Source organism: Lampris incognitus, chromosome 18 (genome assembly GCF_029633865.1).
Source record: "Lampris incognitus isolate fLamInc1 chromosome 18, fLamInc1.hap2, whole genome shotgun sequence".
In the NCBI taxonomy this organism is placed as follows: domain Eukaryota; kingdom Metazoa; phylum Chordata; class Actinopteri; order Lampriformes; family Lampridae; genus Lampris; species Lampris incognitus.
This window is the reverse complement of record NC_079228.1, coordinates 37,726,529-37,749,299: the sequence shown is the minus strand read 5'-3', so window position 1 is coordinate 37,749,299 and position 22,771 is coordinate 37,726,529. Positions and strand designations below refer to the sequence as shown.

The 22,771-nt window shown below is 48.0% G+C and overlaps 1 protein-coding gene across 1 annotated transcript; it reads left to right on the top strand.

Annotated features, from left to right (window-relative positions):
• The first annotated feature begins 555 nt into the window (after window positions 1–555).
• Window positions 556–22,557, top strand: LOC130128211 (major histocompatibility complex class I-related gene protein-like). Its single transcript, XM_056297836.1, has 8 exons — window positions 556–660; window positions 2,624–2,890; window positions 16,372–16,650; window positions 19,174–19,491; window positions 20,192–20,281; window positions 20,706–20,723; window positions 20,961–21,021; window positions 22,418–22,557. Exons 1-7 carry the CDS (start codon window positions 612–614, stop codon window positions 21,014–21,016), a joined length of 1,077 nt encoding a protein of 358 aa, XP_056153811.1. The 5' UTR covers window positions 556–611; the 3' UTR covers window positions 21,017–21,021; window positions 22,418–22,557.
• Window positions 22,558–22,771: the final 214 nt, after the last annotated feature.

Here is a 22,771-nt window from a genome sequence, read left to right as displayed (position 1 = left end):
AGTTTTCTCTGAATGTACGGACTGTTTTTATTGTCTGTTTGTGTCGTAAATGTTAATAAAAATGAAAAATAATAATAGTTGTATTCTTCGTTTGTGACCGCCCTGTCTGTCCGTCAACCAATCTCACGCATTAGAATTCGGCAAACTTGAGAGCTTTGCTCCAACCACATGAAAATGAAACGTCACAACAACACACACACACACGCACACACATACACACGTGTGCTTGGCAGGGCTGAAAAGTGGTTGCGTTGAGGGCCGTTTTGTGTTCCACACCTTTTCTACCATTTCGTGTTCATTGCTGAACGATGTGTGAATGTGGAGGAAAGGTCGGTGGGGTTGTTTTGTCAGAAATGACCCAAAGATTCTCTGTCCGTCTGTTCAGCGTTGCAAGTCAGTTTCACTTTCAATTCGTAACCTGGTGAACTCAACTCCGCCTAGCAACGGAAGTCTCTCAGCCTTTCCTGAATTTCTATTGGTTCGTGACGCCCTCCCGCTGAAAAGGTCCGTAGTCTTATTGGGCCGCTTGGAGGATCAACGTCGAGGAGAGAAGCGTCCGTCGTCGCTGCTTTTATTTGGTTTTAACAAATCCACTTGGTACAAGAAACAAGATGAAAGTGGTTATTTTGCTGCTCGTCTTTTGTCCTTTAGCATCTTCAGGTGTGTATATTCTTAAATTCTGACCGTTAAACGAGTTTTCATGTGGAGACGGAGTTAGTCACTGCGCATGCTCGGCTGCTATCACAGGCTAAAGTTGTAATATTCGCCTCGATCCTCGGAGAAGATAAATGCTGAGTCCTCCTCTAGTTTATTATGGTTTATGGTCTATTCCTTAATTTCCGATATTCACATTTGCCTTTCTTGAAGACTTCTTGAACGAAGTCGGAGGTTGTTGACGAAGTTGCTTTAGTAACGGTGTCTTTGTGATTCATGTACTGATCATACCAGTGTGGAGTAACACCAGCCACTGTTTTAACATTATCCCACCCCGTTGTGTTTCTGCCAGTTCATGACTTTCCTTGTTACCTTACCGATACCAGCCGTATGGGGGCGCTGTAGGCACGTTGTTGGCAGCTGAACCCAAACGCCCGTCTTCTCTACAGATGACGTTATATAGGCTTTTCATGAGAATGACCTTATAGGCGATAGGCTGTGAAATAAAAGGGGATTGTTATAATCACAAGAAGTCGGTGATATAGTTTAACTACTACTGCTACTCTGGGCTGCACCGTTAGGGGGCGCCACAGCGGATCGTCCAGTTTCCATGTCTTCCTGTGCTCTGCATCTTCCTCTGTCACACCCACCACCTGCATGTCCTCCCTCGCCACACCCATAAGCCTCCTCTTTGGCCTTCCTCTTGTCCTCCTCCCTGGCAGCTCCATATTCAGGTGATATGGTTTAACTGTCGTCTCAAATTCTCCAACTCCAAACTGTTCCCATGGCGACCATCGAAACACAAACAGTGACACAACACAACATGTTTAAAAAGTGTCACAACCCACAATCTGCAGGCCACACACCTTCCTCTGAATACCTTCCTCTGTGTTCAGTAAAGCCTGGAGTTTACTTCATGGGAGGGTTTTCTTTCTTTCTTTCTTTCTTTCTTTCTTGGCCTCTAGTTGAATATTTAGGGACAGGGACGCACCCATAGCACTTCTTCAGACCAAGTACAAGTACTTACATTTGGGGTAGCGAGTACTGATATGAGTACTTAATGATGCCCTTACACTTCTACCATGTTTTGTTTTCATCAGATGTGTGTCACTGTCTGACTGTAACACACTAAATACACAACATGGTGCTGTTGCTGACATTGTCACACTCAACCTTGTGTTTCCCTGAACCAACATCAACAACAACAACTTAGTTTTGTGTAACGCCTTTCAAGGAACCCAAGGACGCTTTCCACCAGATGAGAAACACAACCCAGCTGACTGCGTCTGTGTGGCGTGCCAGCCGTGTGTTCTGACATGTTTTGTGCGTGCATGTTGAGTTTCACCAGGTGATGGCGCTGTCGGTGGTGCAGGGTTTGGAAGCGTAGGCTATATTAACTGTTGCTGAATTAATTAACTACATGGTTTTTACTACAGGGTCATGGGTACACATTGATTTGAGGATTTATTTTGAACTGCAGTGAAAAAACCCACAAGGTTGTGTTGTTGTGTGGCATTGCCTCTGGTACAACCAGGTATTTATTGTGATCCTTTTTAAACAGGTTGTGCTCTTCTCATTACGCAGTTGTGTGTCGCTTTTAGCTGCTGAAGCAGAAGTGCAGCAGAAAACACGGCTGGCACGCAGGACTTGTCTAGTCGGCTGTCGGTGTGCTTGTATCGCAGCAGATTTACAAGTAGGATGATGAGGACATGAGGACAGTACCGGGCCCTATTTAGGGATGTTTGTTTTCTAAATATAAGCTCTCAAAAGAGAAGAAGGGCAGAGTCCTCGATAAAACACAACAACAGTGATTATATGAATTACACTGATAAATATTTCCTTCTGACTTTGACCTTAAAGTACAGACAGACACACAAACGACTAAAACCCATCACAAAAATCAGTGATGATGACAACAAAGATGTGATTCCAACAGTTGAAATCCTCACATGATGTGTTTTCCTGACAGTGACCCACTCCCTGAAGTACTTCCTCACTGCATCCTCCCACGTGCAAAACTTCCCAGAGTTTGTGATTTTCGGGATGGTTGATGGTCTTCAGATGGTTCATTATGACAGCAACACTCAGAGAGCAGTACCCAAACAAGACTGGATGGACCAGGTCGCAACAGGTGACCCACAGTACTGGGAGACGGAGACTGGAAATATGATGAGTCACCAGCAGTGGTACAAAACCAACATTGAGACTGTGAAGCAGCGCTTCAACCAAACTGGAGGTACGTTTATGTTTCACTTCTCACCAATAAAATGTTTGTATTCAGAGAGACAAAGCTTCCATCTTCCTCCCCAACTCACACACACACACACACACACACACACGTTAAGGGTGTAGTGTTTTGGGTGGTGTTCCGGTTTCTTCCTGGGTCCAGTAACAAAAGACTTTATCTCAATATGGTTTTATCAAAGTCTTTCCTGAGGAACATTCAGCTGCCATCAGAAATGAACAGCAAAGACATGAGTGAAGAGTCGGGACTTCCCTCCATAGTCTTCATCTCAAGTCTTCATTTAAAACACTGGCATGTTGTCAGGTTGTCTCCGTCTGTCCTGTGACCATGGGCTGTGTCAGTACTGCTTATTGGCAGAATACAGGGGTTCAATGTGGCGATGCTTCAAGAGACTATTGACGTGTTGTGTTCAGTGCAGCTCCGTCAGTAAGAAAGGACACAGATAAAGCTGTGAGGACGGCGTCTTCAGAGTCTGTTGTCAACATTTACAGTCAAACCCGGACAGACGTTCAGCCCTTCACATCCACACGCAGTTCCTAGCAAACACCCTTCTTAAGGTCCCCGCGGGGCCCGTGGACTTGGCGGCCAACGGGGTTTTGTTTTGAAATGAGAAAACCAGAATCCCCGTTTCCCCACTACCATTTAGAAAGAGAGAAACCAAAAACCTTTTCCCTCGGATGATAGAAAACGCCCCGTTATCTGAGTTTTGCCCCGTCCTCTTTAACATCATGAGCCAACAGGTTTTTATTGACATGTTGTGACGTCACTGTGTGTTACACAGAGCGGTGCTACACACAGACCACATAGCTCCTTGTGGACGGCGGTGTGTGAATACAGACTGGGTCCTCACAGTTTCACAGGTTTTCCTGTTTCTCACACAGTCTGGAGTCAAAACTGCTCCAAACTGTGTCCCAAGATCTCACGTTCATTCACAAGGACACTTCTTCTGCAATTCTGGGGTCCATTAAAGGCAAACTACACTGGTTTATAGAGCAGCCTCAGGATACGAGATTGAGACAGGGAGTGAGAGAGAGAGACAGAGAGAGAGAGACACAGAGGGACAGAGAGACAGAGAGACTGTTACATTTCACGAATGAAGACCAGAGGCCAGTGTAGCGAAACCCAACAGGACAGACAGACAACAGAGCACCGGGATAACCGGAAGGGCGATTTAATGCAGGGAAGAAAAACAAACAACACTGCCACAGTGATAAAGACAGGTGAGTCTCAGGTGGGTGTTGTTGAGACGATGTGCGCCTGGCTACCAAAGTCCAAATCCGTAGAGCGAGGGGTTGTCCGAGGAAGTCCGGGTCCGAGATCCAGGAAGTCAAGTCCGAATAGGAGGGGTCCAGGTAGAGAGACACGGAGGGAGATCGCTGGAGAGGTCCGGGGGGAAAACGTGAAGGTCGCTGGGGGCGAGGAGCGAGGGAGACGCGGGGAGCCGTGGAGGGAGAGTCCTGGGAGGGAAAAGAGAGACACGAATATAGACACTGGGAATAAAAGGAATAGCAAGAGGCCAAGGACCGCTGGAGGGCTGGTCAGAGCTTTACCGCAGGGTTCCGTACGTCGAAGCACGGAGAGACGTTCTGGCAGGCTTCTTGTAGAGGGCTGCCCGATGGCCGCAGGTGTGCCTGATAGATGATGGTAAACACCTGCTGCAGCGCAGCGCTCATCTCCTCAGAGCGCGAGCCGAGCGCTCGGATGTTTTCGGCACGTCCGAGCTGGGGGAGTGGCTTGAACGTGCCGGGGAGGCAGCTCGGGGCAGTGTAACCACAACAGAGATAGGGCGAGAGACAGATAGAGAGACAGGGAGAGAGAGAATTTTTTGAATTTTAAAGCAAGTCTTTATTTAACAGAAAAGTTTGACAAAAAAACAGACTTGAAATCTTTCTAAACATATAAACAATACCTGAAGGGTTTCAACTTGTTGTGGCGTACCACCGTTGCCTTTGTCCTGGGCCCTTTCTAAATGCGATACACCAGGTCATCCAGTTGTCCCACAATGAAGTATGGCCCATCATATGAAGGCAGGAACTTCCTCACTTTGTTTTGAGCTCTTTGCTTCCCTTTAACCAGATACCAGACAGCATCACCTATGCTGTATGCGGTGCGGCAGATAGCCTTGTCGTACTGGTTCTTCGCCCGTGTGACAGCTTGACCGGGGGCCTCCCTAGCGATCTGATGAGAGAGTTGTAGTCGCTGGCAAAGCTGAGTGACATACTGCGGAGCGTCCTCTGCACTGTCCGAGTCTGGAGGCAGGCCGGCGACGAGGTCAATGGGTTCTGTCACTTCCTTTCGACACAGCATCATGTTAGGAGTGAACCCAGTCGAGCTGTGTTGTGTTGCTCTGTAGGCCATGACCGCATAGGGAAGCATGAGGTCCCAGTCCCAATGGCAATGCTCTGCTGTGGTGGCCAAGATCTGTTGAAGCGTGGCATTAAACCGTTCAACCTGGCCATCAGACTGTGGCCTGAAGGGTGTGGTACGGGTCTTCTCGATACCAAGAGTGAACCACTTTGCTCCGGACAGGGTGTCGAGTGTGTCCTGTATCCGCGGCAGCGGGTAAGCATCCTTTACAGTGCAGTCATTTAGAGCACGATAATCCACACAAAGGCGGAAAGCCCCATCCTTTCTGCAGACCATGACAATGGGCGATGCCCAGCTGCTGTGGCTGCGGTGGGCGAAACCAGCCTCGAGGCCTTGCTGTATCTGCTGGTCAGCATCTTGTTGTTTTTCTGTGGCCATTCATCGGGGCTCTTGTTTCACTGGAGCGCCAGGCCGGGTTTTGATGTCATATTGGACCAAACTGGTACGGCCCAAGTCGGTGGGTCCTCTGGAGAAAACATCCCCGTAGCACTGCAACAGCTGACCTAGCTGACATCGCTCCTCAACGTTGAGCTCATTTGAACTCTGAGCATACAGGGTTTGGAGATGGTGAGGTATCCTGGGAAGCTCCATACTGGGTGGATCGTGCTCGATGTCAGTGGTAGGGTTTTGTACTGCCTCGGCCGATTGAAGGAGTCCTGCCACCGCCCCCTTCCTTATGGTGACAGCAGTGTTCCCAGGGTTGTACATTCTGATGGGGATGTGCTTCATGGACCCAGCCTCAACCAGGGCCCGTGCCACCAGCACGTGGTGCTTCTCCACGAAGCCTTTGGTGGGACTCATCATCACGCTTCCCTGTACATGTCTGCGGAAATGTACATTTCCTGGTACTATGTACTCCTGTCCAGGCTCCAAAACAGTAGTGCGGGCTATCCTCGCGACATGCACCCTGGGTTGATTGTTGGGGTCGAAGTAGGCTACCTGCTCGCCGAACATCACAATCTTACGTTGGCCAAAATCCAAACGTGCGCGTGCCTGCTCTAGGAATGGGCTACCGAGGATGGCCTGTGTCAGCTACATCAGCGACAATGAAGTTGACGCTCACTGTTCAGTTAGCAACTTGGATGGCCAGGTGGGCTTCACCAAGTACTGGAACTTTCTCCGGTCCAATGCCCTGCAGCGACTGCACGATCGACAGTTCGAGCAGGGGTCGGATCTCAGGGTCGAGAGCATTGTAATGACGCTCAGAAAGAACATTTCTCCTTGCACCAGTATCTAAAAGAGCACACACCTCAAGGTTATGGATTAGTACCTGAATGCTCATCTCTTGGCCCTGAGCTCTAAGATGCAACACATTGGATGAGTGTAAGTTCCTTGTGGCCTGGGGCACCGGGGCTGTTTGAACCATATTTGGCTGCCTTGGTGAGGGGCAGCTTCGTTTCATATGCTCTATGCCGGAACAATTATGGCAGCGGATTTCATCCCAGTTGATACTTTTACGACCACCCTTTTGTCTGTTTGGCTGAGAATTGGAGGGTTTAGGCCTCTCGTCAGGTGTGACTATGACGGCCACGCTGCTCTTAAGCCCTTCCTCCTCATATTCACGCACTGTAGCTGTTCTAGGCCTCTGCTTGGTCATATTACGGGCCCCCGTTAGCATGAGCTGGGTTACATTCTCTGCTGCTCTTTTCGTGGTTGCATACCGATGGGCAATTTCATATGCCTGGGCCAGAGTACTGGGCCACTCTTCTAACAGCTTTTGTAGAATGCCAGCAGCCCCCATGGCATTTGTGAACACTTCTACCGCAATGGCATCTTGTTCTTGCTCCGTTCTGTTAGCATACACCATTGATACCTTTTCATATATGTCATCTCTCAAAGCATGTAGGGCCTCACTTAGTTTACGGACCCGTTGCCTCAACTCGATGCCCACTGCAGCAGCATGCTCTGATGTGGGACCATAGGCGGCCTCCAGCTCCTCCACAGTATGGCTGTAATCCCATCTAGCAGACCAGGGGTTCCGGTGGACCACGGCACCAGCAGCACCTACTACACAGAATTTCAGCTGGACAGCCTTGGTGGTTTCTGACCAATGGTTAGCTATAGCACAGCTCTTAAAACGGTACATGAACTCTCTCCATGCGGTGGTACCATCATATTGGCCAGGCTGCAGTGTGGGGACACGCTCACATCTGTCCAAGTCATCCTCACTTTCTGGGGAGGGGTCACGGCGCACACCTGTGCGGCGTATGCGGGACCTGCCATACCTAGGTGGAGATTGCTCATGTTCATACGGTGGTGTTGCGTCAAAATCTGTCGGTTGCACATTCACACGACGGTTACTCCCAACGGGCATCCCTGGGGTGAATGGCTGGGGAGAGAGCTCAGGACATGAAGTAAATGGATTATGATGCATTGGTGTGCTTTCAGCATATCCCACGGGCTGTTCAGACACAAACGGGTTGTCCCAAAGAACAATCATTCATCAACAACCGAAAAAATAAAAAACAGGTAAGACCCATTTTATCCTGCTCTGCAGAAAAAAGAGAGACAGACAGAGGGAGAGATACAGAGAGACAGAGGGAGAGAGAGAGACAGACAGAGAGAGACAGAGAGAGGGGGGGGGATACAGAGAGGGGGGGTGTTAAAGATGGACGGATGACTGTCCCCCCTGTCTTGACCAGCTGTAACATTAAAGTGTGTGCTGGTCGACCTGTTCCTGCTGTTATATTTGTCCAGATGAAAACCTTCCTTCAGACGGGGCGTATAGAGCGGCCCAGTGGTGAACCGTGGCCCTGCACCCTGGGCCTTCAGTAGGACCACATGTGGTGCTGAAACAATCCAGCATAGCAATGAAACCAACGTCCAGAGCCCTGTCACATGGAAGTTCAGCATATTAAAGGTTTCTTTGCCCTAACCGGCTTCACCACACACAAAGGGGATTCTGGAAAACCTCATAATGCAGCTTCTAGTCTACCCCTCTGGTCCGTGGTTTACAAACACACTAAAACTAATGTCCACATGCCTCATTAGAACAGCAGACGTCAGCAAAAGCTGCATAATTTGGAGGTAGAATAAAAGCAGAGGAAACCAGCCCATTATTGAAAAAAGCTGCGTACTCACCCAATGAAGGTCCCCCGAACACAAAGTCCGTCCTGCCGTCCTTTTTAACAAAGTGTGCAGGTGCTGGCTCACACACTTTGTCCTTTGACTTCAACTCATAAGAAGTTCTTTCTCAACTGAGGTTAAAGCCCAGGCTGACGGACGAGCCGGTCCACAGCTGCTTCTTGTGTGCCTTTTGTCCTTTTCAGTGCTGAGAATGTCTGTCCACGCAAGTTGTGGACACAGGGATGGTTAAGACCAGGCAAGTGAGGAGGGGGAGTTGGGACATACTTTGGGTCAGTCCCTTTTGCTGCAGAAGGTGGAGGAGATCAGAAGGGCTCCGTCCTTCGGAGTCACACATAGACAGGGTGTCTCCCCACCTGCCACCCAATGACTGCTGGGAATGACTCCAGCATTCCCGCCCCCCTGGGAGCAGGATAAGCAGTTTGGATAATGGATGGATGGATGGATGGATGGATGGATGGATGGTGTGTGTGTGTGTGTGTGTGTGTGTGTGTGTGTGTGTGTGTGTGTGTGTGTGTGTGTGTGGAGCACATTTTTGGCATGCAGAATGTAGATGGGTAGACAAGCAGCAGCAGTGAATAAATAAATAAATACTCATTAGGGAAATGAACTGGCACTCGGATCTGTGGTTTTTTTTTTTAAACTTTGTGACGTGGCACTGGACTTCCAAAAGGTGGCCGACCCCTGGGCTAGAATTAACTTTCCACACATTCTTGTGTTTAAACCATTGCTGGTCATTTGGACAAGAGGGGGAGGCAGCAGCAGCACAGCCCCTCTCATCGATGCCACAAGCAGCGAGATGCCATCGCTGTGGTGACGGCGCTCCGCCTTTATGGAGACTTGAATTTCTCAATGGCCTGCGAAGTCCTCATGTGGGATTTCAGTGAACTGTCTCCCGAGTGGGCCCAACTGGCCCAGGTGGCCTGCTGGATCCCGTCTCCAGTGGGCAGCAGAGAGAGGGTTGCCTCTGCAGAGCCGAATCCAAACAGGGCAGCGAGGTGGCCTTGGGGAGGACAAGGTCACAAGGCTTATGGACACACTTGGCACCTTTGAGTCCAAGTGGGCAGCAGCAGCAGCGTCACTGCTGCGGACAAGAAAGACGAGGCAGCAATAGACTCTGCTTAGTTTTTAGTCGGGCTTCAGAGGTTTGATTCGATGCCGCTTTATGTGAGTGAGACAAAAGGCCTGTAGTGAACACAAACCACTGGATCTCAAGGGGGCAGCAGCAGAGCCTCGTCCAAATGTTATGAGGCAGTTGGACGTGTGTGTTATATTCTTTGGTAGAATAACCACACGAAGTATAGCTTAATAAACTTTACTAAAAGAATTGCTAGGCAGACCATTAGCTTCCAACGTGCTCCGACAGGTTCTCAGCAGCAACTAACAACAACATTCCAAGAGTCAACCTAACCTACTGTTACTAGTGAGCTAAGAGTACAGCGCCCTCTAGCGGTTGGCAGTATAGAACTCAATGTAATATAGGGTAACTAGGTTACTGAACACAACATCCCCCCTTTACTTAAAATAATTGCTCGTCTTTGCATAACACTGTATCAATAACAATAACATCTACTTGTATTATTTCTTTACGCTATCGTAAGCTTTAACAACAAAAATGCTTATTAGTTTTTTCACAATAACCAGGGGTTTCCAGATGGCAACCACAATTATCTAATAGTGCTCACATTTAACCAAATAATCTCAGTATTTTTTCATAACAAATTTTACCAGATAATCACAATATTTTTCATTCACAGTAAGAACCTGTTTTTTTTTTCTATGAAGTCTCATAGTCCTCAAGCCAGGCTGGTGGCTTGTGCTCTCTGATGGGATGGTTACCCGTCCCTTGGGACAGTCCAGGCTCCACAGAGTTTCAGCACCAGTCTTTGGTTGCTCTGAGGAGTCAGGCAGTCGGCTGTATGGTTTAATGATCCAGCCCGATACACGACATCATAGGTGAAACAGAGGAGACGCGCAGACCCATCGTGCAATGCGCATCCCTGCTCGATCAGCACCTTTTGCAGAGAGGAGTGTCGTGAGGGCCTGATGATCAGTGCGCAGTGTGAACTTCCTGCCCCACAGATATGTCCTCCATTTCTCCACTGCCCAGACGCACGCAAGAGCCTCTTTCTCTACAGTGGAGTATTTCCTCTCTGTTGAAGTCAGTGAACGTGAAGCAAACGCCACTGTGCGTTCTGTGTGGTCTGGATGCATCTGGGTGAACACAGCTCCCAGTCCGTAGTCGGAGGCGTCAGTCAAAATTATGGTTGGGAAGTCCAGATTGAATAGAGCAAGTGCCGGGCTGTCCACCAGCAGCTGTTTCACATTCAGGAAGCATTTCTGAGTCTCTTCAGTCCAATCGAATGTGCCCTCTTGTCGCAGACAGACACGGAGAGGCTCTACCTCTGTAGCGTAGTTGGGTATAAACTTTGCATACCACGAGAGCATACCTAGGAAGGAGCGGAGGCTGCCCGCATCTTTGGGAGCCGGGGCCTGAGTAATCGCCTGCAAGTGCTCTGTGTCAGGCTCGATGCCTTTTGCTGTCACCAGGTGTCCCAGGAACTTCAGACTGGCTTGGCGGAAGTGGCATTTCTTTTCGTTCAGCCGCAGGCCTGCTCCTTCCAGCCGTTGTAGGACAGTTTCCAGAGCTGTGTCATGCTCCTGTGCTGTGCGCCCGTAGCAGATGACGTCATCCAGGTAGTTCTGAACATTAGGCACACCCTTCAACACTGTCTCCATCAACTTTTGAAAGGCTGAAGGGGCTGAAGCCAGGCCGTAGGGAACTCTGCAGAACCGAGACAGCCCAGCATGTGTGATGAAAGCTGTTAAATCCCGACTTTCGGGATGCAGCGGCACTTGGTGATATGCACTCTCCAAATCAATAGCTGAGAACACAGTAGCACCTGTCAGTGTAGAGAGTAGTTCCTCCATGTGAGGAAGGGGGTAGCTATCCACTACAATCCCTTTGTTGGGTTCTCGAAGGTCCACACACATTCGAATCCCTCCTGTTTTCTTCTGTGTGACCACGATAGGTGAGATCCACGGCGAAGCATCGATGTGCTCTATGACACCAGCTGAGAGGAGACGATTCAGCTCCGCGGACACATCAGCTCGCACGGAGAAAGGAAAGCGTCTCAGTTTCTGACGCACTGGCACAACGTCCGGTGACACTGTCACTTTATGCATGAAACCTTTTGCACAGCCTACGGTTGCAGGTGAGGCTGGCTGGGTGGTGAGACATCCCACTGACACTGCAGCGGCGGGCAGAGATGGAGGTGCTGCGGATGGCGGACATACCGCGTTACCTTCGGTGCGCAGGCAGAGAGCGGATATGAGGTCTCTCCCCATAAGTGCAGTCCCTGAGTCCACTACATAGAAGCTGGCTGGCTGGCCCTTTTTTGCCATCCATGTGAATGGTCGCTTCCATGCAGCCCAGCACGTTGATAGGGGTCCGTGAGTATGTCACTAGACGGACGGAGGATTGTTGTAGAGGAGCTTCTTTGAAGGGCTCCTCGTAGATGCATCGAGGTAAAACAGACACTGAAGCACCCGTATCCACCGGTAGTTTCACTGTCTTCACCACTTTCGCTGTTTGAATGCCCACTGAACACTGTATCTTATCAGGGGTGTCTGTTCCTTCCACAAGCAGGAGTGTATATTCAGGCATGTCAACCTCCTTCACTGAATGAGTCTGCTGAGACTGCTTACACACACGGGAAAAGTGTCCTTTTTTATTGCAACCTCTGCATGTTGCTTTTGCAGCTGCACATTCCTGTGAGTTAGCAAGGTGTTTCTCTGAACCACACCAGTAGCAGGTACGTGAGGAGGAGGCTGTAGCAGATTTCTGAGGAGACTTTGCATATGCACCCTTGTGTGGCTTTCCCTGGCCGCGTGCAGTTTGCTGGGGCTGCACAACTTGCACTGGTATTTGCTGCTGACCTGCCATAGACTTAGCTTGTAGGGTAGCTGCTTCACATTGAGTAGCTGTGGTAATAGCATCGGCTAACGTTCTCTTAGTGCAGCAATGTATTGCACTATGGATTCTTGTGCTCCCTGCACTCTTTTTCTGAAAGCATGCCGCTCCACAACTATGTTCACTGTCGGCGTAAAATGGCCCTGTAATGCCGTAATGGCGGATGCTAAATCCTGACCTGTGTCCGGCAATGTATGGAAGATCCGCTGTCCTTCCGAGCCCACACAATGCAGAAGTAGTGCTCTTTTCCTTGCCTCGGGCCACGCGCTTCCAGTTGCATTGATCACGAGAAGGTGATTCTCGAACCTCTTCACCGACGTGTTGAAAAGTATCGCCGGTTCTCCCGGGCACGGCAAAAAAAGATCTGGAAACGGTGCATTGGCCATCTTGTCCGTTTTAAAGTATGCAGGTCCGTCTCGTCGCCACTGTGTCCTATTCTTTGGTAGAATAACCACACGTAGTATAGCTTAATAAACTTTACTAAAAGAATTGCAAGGCAGACCATTAGCTTCCATCATACTCCGACAGGTTCTCAGCAGCAACTACCAACAACATTCCAAGAGTCAACCTAACCTACTGTTACTAGTGACCTAAGAATACAGCGCCCTCTAGCGGTTGGCAGTATCTAACTCAATGTAATATAAGGTAACTAGATTACTGAACACAACAGTGTGTTTATTGTTTGTTAAATAGTTTTATTGTGTTTGATTTTGTAGGAGAATATGTAGGCCTGAAGCTGAAGGAAATCCTTCGTGTTTACGTGTTGCCACAACAAATGTGTTTCTTTGTTTCTTTGTTTATAAAATAGCCTCATGCACGTGAGTCTGTTAACAGCTCTTGTTCCATGTGGACTAAATTAGCCTACTTGTCAATAACAGATGTTATAAATCTGCCTGCCTTGCTGGCGTAACTATTTCAGTTGTCTTTAAGCTCAACAAACACAGATAATATTTGACTGGGACGGTTTTTCTAACACAAACCCTCAGACACACCCTCCCACTAACCGCTCATGTTACACTAACCAGTCATGTTACACTAACCAGTCATGTTAGACTAACCAGTCATGTTACACTAACCACTCATGTTAGACTAACCAGTCATGTTACACTAACCAGTCATGTTAGACTAACCACTCATGTTACACTAACCACTCATGTTAGACTAACCACTCATGTTACACTAACCAGTCATGTTAGACTAACCAGTCATGTTACACTAACCAGTCATGTTAGACTAACCACTCATGTTACACTAACCACTCATGTTACACTAACCAGTCATGTTACACTAACCAGTCATGTTAGACTAACCAGTCATGTTAGACTAACCACTCATGTTACACTAACCAGTTATGTTAGACTAACCACTCATGTTACACTAACCACTTATGTTAGACTAACCAGTCATGTTAGACTAACCACTCATGTTACACTAACCACTCATGTTACACTAACCACTCATATTAGACTAACCACTCATGTTACACTAACCACTCATGTTAGACTAACCACTCATGTTACACTAACCAGTCATGTTAGACTAACCACTCATGTTACACTAACCACTCATGTTAGACTAACCAGTCATGTTACACTAACCAGTCATGTTACACTTACCACTCATGTTACACTAACCACTCATGTTACACTAACCAGTCATGTTAGACTAACCAGTCATGTTACACTAACCACTCATGTTAGACTAACCAGTCATGTTACACTAACCACTCATGTTACACTAACCACTCATGTTACACTTACCACTCATGTTACACTAACCACTCATGTTACACTAACCAGTCATGTTAGACTAACCACTCATGTTACACTAACCACTCATGTTAGACTAACCAGTCATGTTACACTAACCAGTCATGTTACACTAACCACTCATGTTACACTTACCACTCATGTTACACTAACCACTCATGTTACACTAACCAGTCATGTTAGACTAACCAGTCATGTTAGACTAACCACTCATGTTACACTAACCACTCATGTTACACTAACCACTTATGTTACACTAACCACTCATGTTACACTAACCACTTACGTTACACTAACCACTCATGTTAGACTAACCACTCATGTTAGATTAACCACTCATGTTACACTAACCACTCATGTTAGATCTAGGATTAGCCTCAATCTGAGTGTGTGTGTGTGTGTGTGTGTGTGTGTGTGTGTCTACGTGTGTGTGTACGTGTGTGCGTGTGTGTGTGTGAGAGTGTGCGCGTGTGTGTGTCTGAGTGTGTGTGTGTATGTGCGTGTGTGTGTGTGTGTATGTGTTGTGTGTTTGTGTGTGTGTGTGGGTGTGTGCGTGCGTGTGTGTATGTATGTGTGTGCGTGTGCGTATGTCTGTGTGCACGTGTGTGTATGTGTGTGCGTGTGTGTGTGAGAGTGTGCACGTGTGTGTGTATGTGTGCGTGTGTGTATGTGCGTTTGTGTGCATGTGTATGTGTTGTGTGCGTGTGTGTGTATGTATGTGTGTGCGTGTGCGTATGTCTGTGTGCACGTGTGTGTATGTGCGCGAGTGCGTGCGTGTGCATATGTGTGTGCATGTGTGTGCGTGTATGTATGTGTGCGCGCGTGCGTGTGTGTCTGCGTGTGTATTTGTGTGAGTGTCTGCGTGTGTGCGTATGTGTGTGAGTGTGTGTGCGTGTTTGTGTGTGTGTATGTGTGTGTGCGCGTGTGTGTGCGTGTGTGTGTATGCAGGGGTTAAAGTGGGATTTGGTAAGTGGGGGATCTCTTTGGCTAACCATTAGCCAAAGTTAGCCAACGTTAGCTAACGTTAGCTAGCTAGCTATCGCGATTAATTGTTTGAATGGTAGCTAGCTAGGTAGCTAGCTAACGTTAGGCTAGCTAACCACTGGTCCAGTAGTCCCGACGTTAGCATTGTTAGCTAATAATAGCTACCGGTAGCTAACGTTTGCTAGCTAGTTAGTTATTTGTATGAAAATATTGCATGGCCGGAGCTAAGGTTGGACAAACATAACTAGCTAGCTACCGGTAACGTTACCGGACGCTACCGATAGTTAGCTTGCCTAGCAGCATTCAAACAACTAGCCAGCAACGTCAGCAACTAGCTAGCAACGTTACCGGGTGGAAGATAGCTAGTTAGCTAGCTAGCTAACGTTACGTTCGCTAACGTTAGTTGCTTGAATGAAAACCACAGCAGAGCTAGACAAAACTATTGGAAATACACTGAAGATACTCACTCTTTATGCCCCCCAATCCAAGATAATAGTGCAGGTAGCAGGTTGACGCTCTCTCGAGTCTCGTCTGCCTGGTGCGGTGAACTGACCCTGACCCGTGAGTGTGAAGCCAGTCTCTTCTGACGTCATGTCTGGTGAAGCCACACAGCAGGTAGGTGCGGGTCACGTGAGGACGCGACGTCATTCAAACTTCTAGAAAAAGTAAAGTAGTATAAAAATAGAAGAACGACTTTATTTGCGATTTATTTTGTAATGCTTGTGAATTGGCTGCATCATGTTTTATGTTTTAAATTTTACTGTGACAAAAAGGTTGAAATTACTCCTGTCTACAGAGTGCTGCCGGATCTCAGCTCCGGTTGACTTGGGGGAGGAGGAGGGGAAGTGCCGGTGTCGGGATCCGGGGAGCTCCGGCCCACTTTAATCACTGTGTGTATGTGTTGTGTGTGTTTGTATGTGTGTGTGTGCGTGTATGTGTGTGTGTGCGTGTGTGCGTGTGCGTGTGTGTGTGTGTGTGTGTGTGTGTGTGTGTGTGTGTGTGTGTGTGTGTGTGTGTGTGTGTAAACCTTTCCTTCCTCTTTGCTGAGATGAGACTCTAGTATGAGGTGGTGTAACAGTGGACAGGTGGAGCGACTGTGTTCTGGTCCCTCTGGGTCTCTGTGGTGAACAAGGTTTGGACCTTAAAGGTTGACTGTGTCAGGATGTGTCTCTGCTTTTACTAATCTCTCTGTCTCTATGTCTCTCTGTCTCTCTGTCACTTTGTCTCTATGTCTCTACTTCTCTCTGTCTCTACTTCTCTACATCTCTCTGTCTCTATGTCTCTCTGTCTCTCAGGCGTCCACATCTTTCAGAGGATGAGTGGCTGTGAGTGGGACGATGAGACTGGAGACATTAATGGATATCATCAGTATGCTTATGATGGAGAAGACTTCATCGCTCTGGACCTGAAGACAGAGACATGGGTCACTCCGACATCACAGGCTCTCATCACCAAACTGAGTTGGGATCTAGACAAAGCTGACTTAGCTTACAGGAAGAACTACTACACCCATGTGTGTGTTGACTGGCTGAAGAAGTATCTGCAGTATGCGAGCAACAGTCTCCAGAGGACAGGTAGAGTCACATGACCTGATGTGTTGTCATGGACACAGCCGTGTTCATATGTCTCTACTGTTTCTAATGTGCAGCAACATTGCAGTGGTCATGGACTCGTGTGTCCACACCCGCTGCACACACAACAGCATGGCTGTGTGACTCTGTTTACAATGAGCAGGTTTTATTTTTACTTCATTCCAGCTTTCTTTTTACCTGCGTGTTGGTTCTTTATTCTTTATCTCTCTCTGACTTAGTGCACCTCTCTACCCCCCTTTCTTTTACCCCCCATTCCTGGATCTCTCTCTCTCTCTCTCTCTCTCTCTCTCTCTCTCTCTCTCTCTCTCTCTCTCTCTCTCTCTCTCTCTCTCTCTCTCTCTCTCTCTCTGTCTCTACACCTCGGTCTGTCTTGTTCCTCCTTTTTCTCTCTTTCTGCTACTGTCTTTCTTCTGTCTTGCTCTTTTTTCTCTCCCTTTCTCTTTTTTCCAGCGCCCACTCTCCTGTCTTTATCTTTCTCCAACTCTGTCTCCCTCTCTTTTGTCTCATTTTCTTCAACTCATCTCTCTCTCTCTCTCTCTCTCTCTCTCTCTCTCTCTCTCTCTCTCTCTCTCTCTCTCTCTCTCTCTCTCTCTCTCTCTCTCTCTCTCTCTCTCTCTCTCTCTCTCTCTCTCTCTCTCTCTCTCTCTCTCTCTCTCTCTCTCTCTGAGTGCATGCTGGGAGTTTGGGGAGTTTGGCAGAGAGTCTTGTGACGGTTTCTCGATTTGTCCTCTTTTTGGTTGCTGCTGTGTTTGGTGTGTGTTTGTTGTGTGATTGTTTTGTGGTTGTGGTTCTTATTGTGGTTTGGTGTGTGTTCGGTGGTTGTGTGTTTGGTGGACGGTGAGCCGTGCTTCTTGGCGGGCACGGCGTCCTTTGAGACGCCGTCCCTGTCAGAGGCAGGGAGTGGGGGTCGTGCCGTGGCCCAGTACCAGGGTGGAGCAGGTGGTGTTGGTGGGAGGAGAACAGGTGGGGCATGGAAACATCTCATTTGCCTCACACATGAATGAAGCGCTGGTTGTGTTTATGAATGAACAGGTTTTCCCAACTAGCAGATAAAAAACGGCGTGTTTGTAGGTGATGAATTTACACTATTTTCCCTGCTGGCGGTGCCTTCCACCCGGGTCACCGTGTCCAGAGGCCCTCCTTTTATTCCCAGCGAGGTGCTGGCACAAGAACTGAAGGGCTTCAGTAGGTCTGTGAGGGGGTTCTGGACGGTGAGTCTGGGCTGTAAGGATGCCAAACTGAACCAGGTTCAGTCTCTGTGGAGACACGTGTTCATGGATTTGGACTCTCCCACTCCAACACTGGATGTCTCCTTCTGTGTTTAGCATGAGGAGGGGGTTTATATGGTGTATGCTAGCTCCGGGGGGATGAAGTGTTGTGAGTGTGGAGATGTGGGTCAGGAGGGGATTGCTTGTCCCCATAGCCAGCACACAGCGGGGTGCGCTGCAGCTGATGTGTGGGACAGCGGGGAGGGGAGCAGCGGGCCGATGTGGCTGAGGATGGGGAGGGGGGCGGCGGACGCTGACCGAGGCTGCTCCTCCTGTACGGAGTGAGGCTGGTGGCTCTGTGGTCGGAGCCGCCGGGGCGTGTGGCTCTGTGTCTTCATATAGTTTAGCAGGGGAGGTGGAGGCTGAAGCTGTGGTCAGCACGGTGCAGAGGGAGGACAACATGGGGATGCTGGAGAAAGATGCAGAGCGTTGGTCAGTGTAGGAGGCTGCTGCAGGTGATACTGGACAATGAGGCAGAGGAGCAGCTGATGAAGCCTGCTGGTTGCCATGGTAATGTGACTGACATGGAGTGTGAATCTGAAGATGAATCTGATACCAGTGGTGATTAGGGAAAACAACTCCGTTATTTTCTGAGGAGGCTAAGGAGAGCCAGCCTCCCGCAAAAACTGCTGGTCAACTTTTACAGATGCTCAGTCGAGAGCATCCTACCAAGCTGCATGACAGCCTGGTGCAGCAGCCGCAGCAAAGCTGATGAAACAGCCCTCCAGCTTGTGGTGGAAACAGCACAGGACGTTGTTGGCACTGAGCTGCCTTCACTAGAACATCTTCACAGCACTCGCTGTGTGAGGAGGGTGAAGAACGTCACAAAAGACATTACACACCCTGTTACGGCTCAGGAACCAGGCCCGGGCGGTGGACTGTGTGGACCCTGTGCAGGTTCTTACAGGACTGCTGAAGGCTCCCTACTACATCCCTACCACAAAATGGTAGACAATCTGGTGGCTTTCAGCTTTAAATTGGCAGGCAGGAAGTATTGTGCTCAGTGGGAGATGATGAAGACCTGCTCTTCTCTTTCTAACTGGTGTAAAAGGGAAAGTCATGGCTGTATTGTTGGCTTGTGTTTTCACTTTCACTTATGTAGTTGATGTCCTTTTGTCTGCATACCTATTGTAGTGCTTAGTAAAGGGTTTTGTCAATCTCTCTCTCTCTCTCTGTCTCTGTGTCTCTATGTCTCTCTCTCCCTCTGTCTTTGTGTCTCTGTGTTCTCTCTCTCCAGCCCCTCCCTCAGTGTCTCTGCTCCAGAGGTCTCCCTCCTCTCCAGTCACCTGCCATGCTACAGGTTTCTACCCTGACAGAATCGTGATGTTCTGGAGGAGAGAGGAAGAGGAGGTCCATGAGGAGGTGGAGCATGGTGAGCTCCTCCCCAACCACGATGGAACCTTCCAGAGGAGCGTTCAACTCCTCGTTGACCTTTCATCAATGAAGTCTGAGGAGTGGCAGAAGTACCACTGTGTGGTTCAGCTTTCTGGGATGAAGGATGACATCATCATCAAACTGGACCCATCACAGATCAAGACCAACTGGAAAGATCCTGGTTAGTTTGTTTGTTTCTGTTGGAGCCACTGAACAGAGCCACAACGGCCTAAGTAGGTACTAGCCAAAGACTGACTTCTGTGACTGCCACTCATCAGCCAGTCTGGACCTCTTGATGTTCTTGCTAAGGTTGGATGTGTTTGACAGGTGTGAGCCCTCCATATAGACTCTGGTTTGCACCAAATTAATAGAAAAAAAAGATCACTAAAATTCAGGCCTCTTACAATCAAACTGTGGTATGGACTATTACTGGTGTAAGAGCAAATTCACCTTTGTCTTAATGAAGGAAATGATGAATTGATGCATTGCTCATAGGGGGGGGGGGAAAGCTGGAATTGTTTTATTGCTTTAAGTGATTCAAAATCTCCAGCAACAAAACGATAAAGAAAAATGGAGCATGACTAACAATTTACAGCCACTTCATCCACTTGAGCCTTAGGCTGCGGTCACACCAGAACTTGGCAGAGGGAAATTCCTTCGAATTGCCTTGTGGAATAGACACAAAAACTGAAATAAATTAATGAACCCTAGTTTACACTGTCTGCTGCTGCTGTGATGAATCCATTGATATGAATCTAGTTCACCGTGAAATATCACATGCACCAATGCTGCTGTGACCGCAGCCGAAGACTCACAAGGATATATATTTCTGTATACACAAACACACACATATGTAATTTTTCTATTTTTTTAATCAACAGCCGCGAACATGCCCATCATCATTGGAGTGCTTGTTGCTGTCATCATCATCATGGCAGCCATTGGCGTGGCTTGGTACATGAAGAAGAAAGGTGAGGGAATCATGAAATGGTTCAAATGTTTGATTTGTTTTTCATCAAGCTGATATTCTAGAAGTTTAGATGGCTCTCTTATCCAGCCTCTCACTGAGTCTTACATGTAGCGTCACACTGAGAGATCTAGAGAGAGAGAGAGAGACAGAGAGAGAGAGAGGGAAAGAGAGACAGAGACAGAGAGAGAGACAGAGAGAGACAGGGAGAAAGAGAGAGAGAGATTGTTCTGAAGGTATTGTCTGATTTACTCCAGTCAAGATCATAGTAACTTAAAATACATCAACATTATAACCAACCTAACACTTGGGTCAAGGGTCATCTGGAGATGTGGTTCAGTGGGGGGAGGGAGAACAGGGATAATGTATAATATATGGTGTCTTCCTCTGTGACACCCTTAATCATTTGTTTTATGTCTTCATTTCAGCCAAGCGCCCTCCACCTTGTAAGTAGATGTTGTTTTTTTACTTCATGACCAGGTCGTGAAACTTTCACCCCACCTTACTGAAGCAGAAATGTCATTATTACACTTTCAGCTTTTTACAGCTGAGGAGAAAATAGGCAATCCAAAAACTAGGGCAAATTCTGCAGTTGTTGTCAAATCGTGGCTTTTCCTCACATGTTGTGGTCCAGTAGCTCGCTTCAGGAGAAGTTTGTTAACGGACTGTTTCTGACCTCACAGCTCCTGACAGCGGCTCTGAGCTCTCTCACCAGCTGAACCCCGATGCTTCACACTGAACTAAGTAAGTCTGGTGTACATGGATCTACCACATGTGACCTGCTGCGCTGTGTTGTCTTATAGCGCCATCACCTGGCTGTGTGTAAAGTGGTTGGTTGGTAAGGGCGGTCCTTAAAGTTAACAGCTTGTTCACCACCACGTCCTCAACTGACTTTGAACGTCCTGAATCTCTTCGGAGCTGCAGAGCTGACCTTTGACCCGAGCTGGTTTTCCCAGAACATGGAAGGCTTTAAAGTGTGTCTGTCCAGGAAATATGAACATTTGTATTATAAACTGACACCTGCCCTCATCCAATGAATGATGACACAATTAAAACAGATGATGGTATTTTATCAATAATAATGTCCTTGGTGGACACAGTTATCCCGTGTTTACTGGAAAAGTCATCGATATGTTTGAATATTTAAATGATGAATTTATAATAATGAGTTTCTACATTTTGTTTGTTGGTCTTCAAAGAATGAACATGTAGTGTTTTGGGACTGAGCCCCTTAAAGTTACAGTCCTGAAGTGTTAAATGCAAATGGTCTTTTTTGATATTTTCTGTGGCTGGTGTATTGAAGACAACAGCTAATTCACAAATATCTGGCATCCGGGTAGCGTAGCGGTCTATTCCACTGCCTACCAACACAGGGATCGCTGGTTCAAATCCCCGTGTTACCTCTGCTTGGTTGGGCATCCCTACAGACACAATCGTCCGTGTCTGCAGGTGGGGAGCCGGATGTGGGTATGTGTCCTGGTCGCTGCACTAGCGCCTCCTCTTGTCGGTCGGGGTGCCTGTTCGGGGAGGAGGGGGAACTGGGGGGTAATAGTGTGATCCTCCCACGTGCTACATCCCCCTGGTGAAACTCCTCACTGTCAGGTGAAAAGAAGCGGCTGGCGACTCCACATGTATGGGAGGAGGCATGTGGTAGTCTGCAGCCCTCCCCGGATCAGCGGAGGGGGTGGAGCAGAGACCAGGACAGCTCAGAAGAGTGGGGTAATTGGCCGGATACAGTTGTGGAGAAAAAAGGGATGGGGTGGGGGAGTGGGAATTTCTTTGGGCGCATAGTGTTTTCCATCTTCATCATAGCAGCCAAATGAGGAAGAAGAGGGCAGGTGGTGTTGAGTGTGAAGAGGAGGTGAAGTGGTTGTGTGTAACCAGCAGATGTGACAGAACAAGCTGGTAGAAGAGCTTTACCAACAGCCAGAACAACATGGATGAGGAGGACTCAGGCTCAGCCAGGTGTTCTGCTGGGTTTCTGCTGACTCTTGTTCATTTTGAATGGAGCTCTGACATGTGGTGTGGTCACATACCACCACGCTTCTTACTCACTCAGATAAAAACAGCATCAGCACCGTAACTCAGACTGACACGTGGACATATTTCCTGTCTTAATTGTGGTTCTGTCTTTTTGCAGGTCTGTGGACACGTTGGGGAATCAAGCAGACTTCAGTGCATAACTCGGGAACGTGTCAGTTAAAAATCATTAGCGGTGTGGGGAGTTACACATGACATGTTGAAGGACAAAAGTCAACAATCCATCACAGTTGAAAACCAATCACCTGCCAATCACCTGCAGTAAATTCTGTGTACAGATTACTTTTCCTAATCCCCTCCACAGATCAGCTGATTCCATTGCAAACGACAGATTAAAATAGAACACGAGTAAAGAACTGATGGAGTATGAATACTCTCTACTTAGAGGAGGGGCGCACTGTTTGTTTCCAAACGAATTCATAAAAGCTTTGTCAACACAACGAAACCCTCCGAC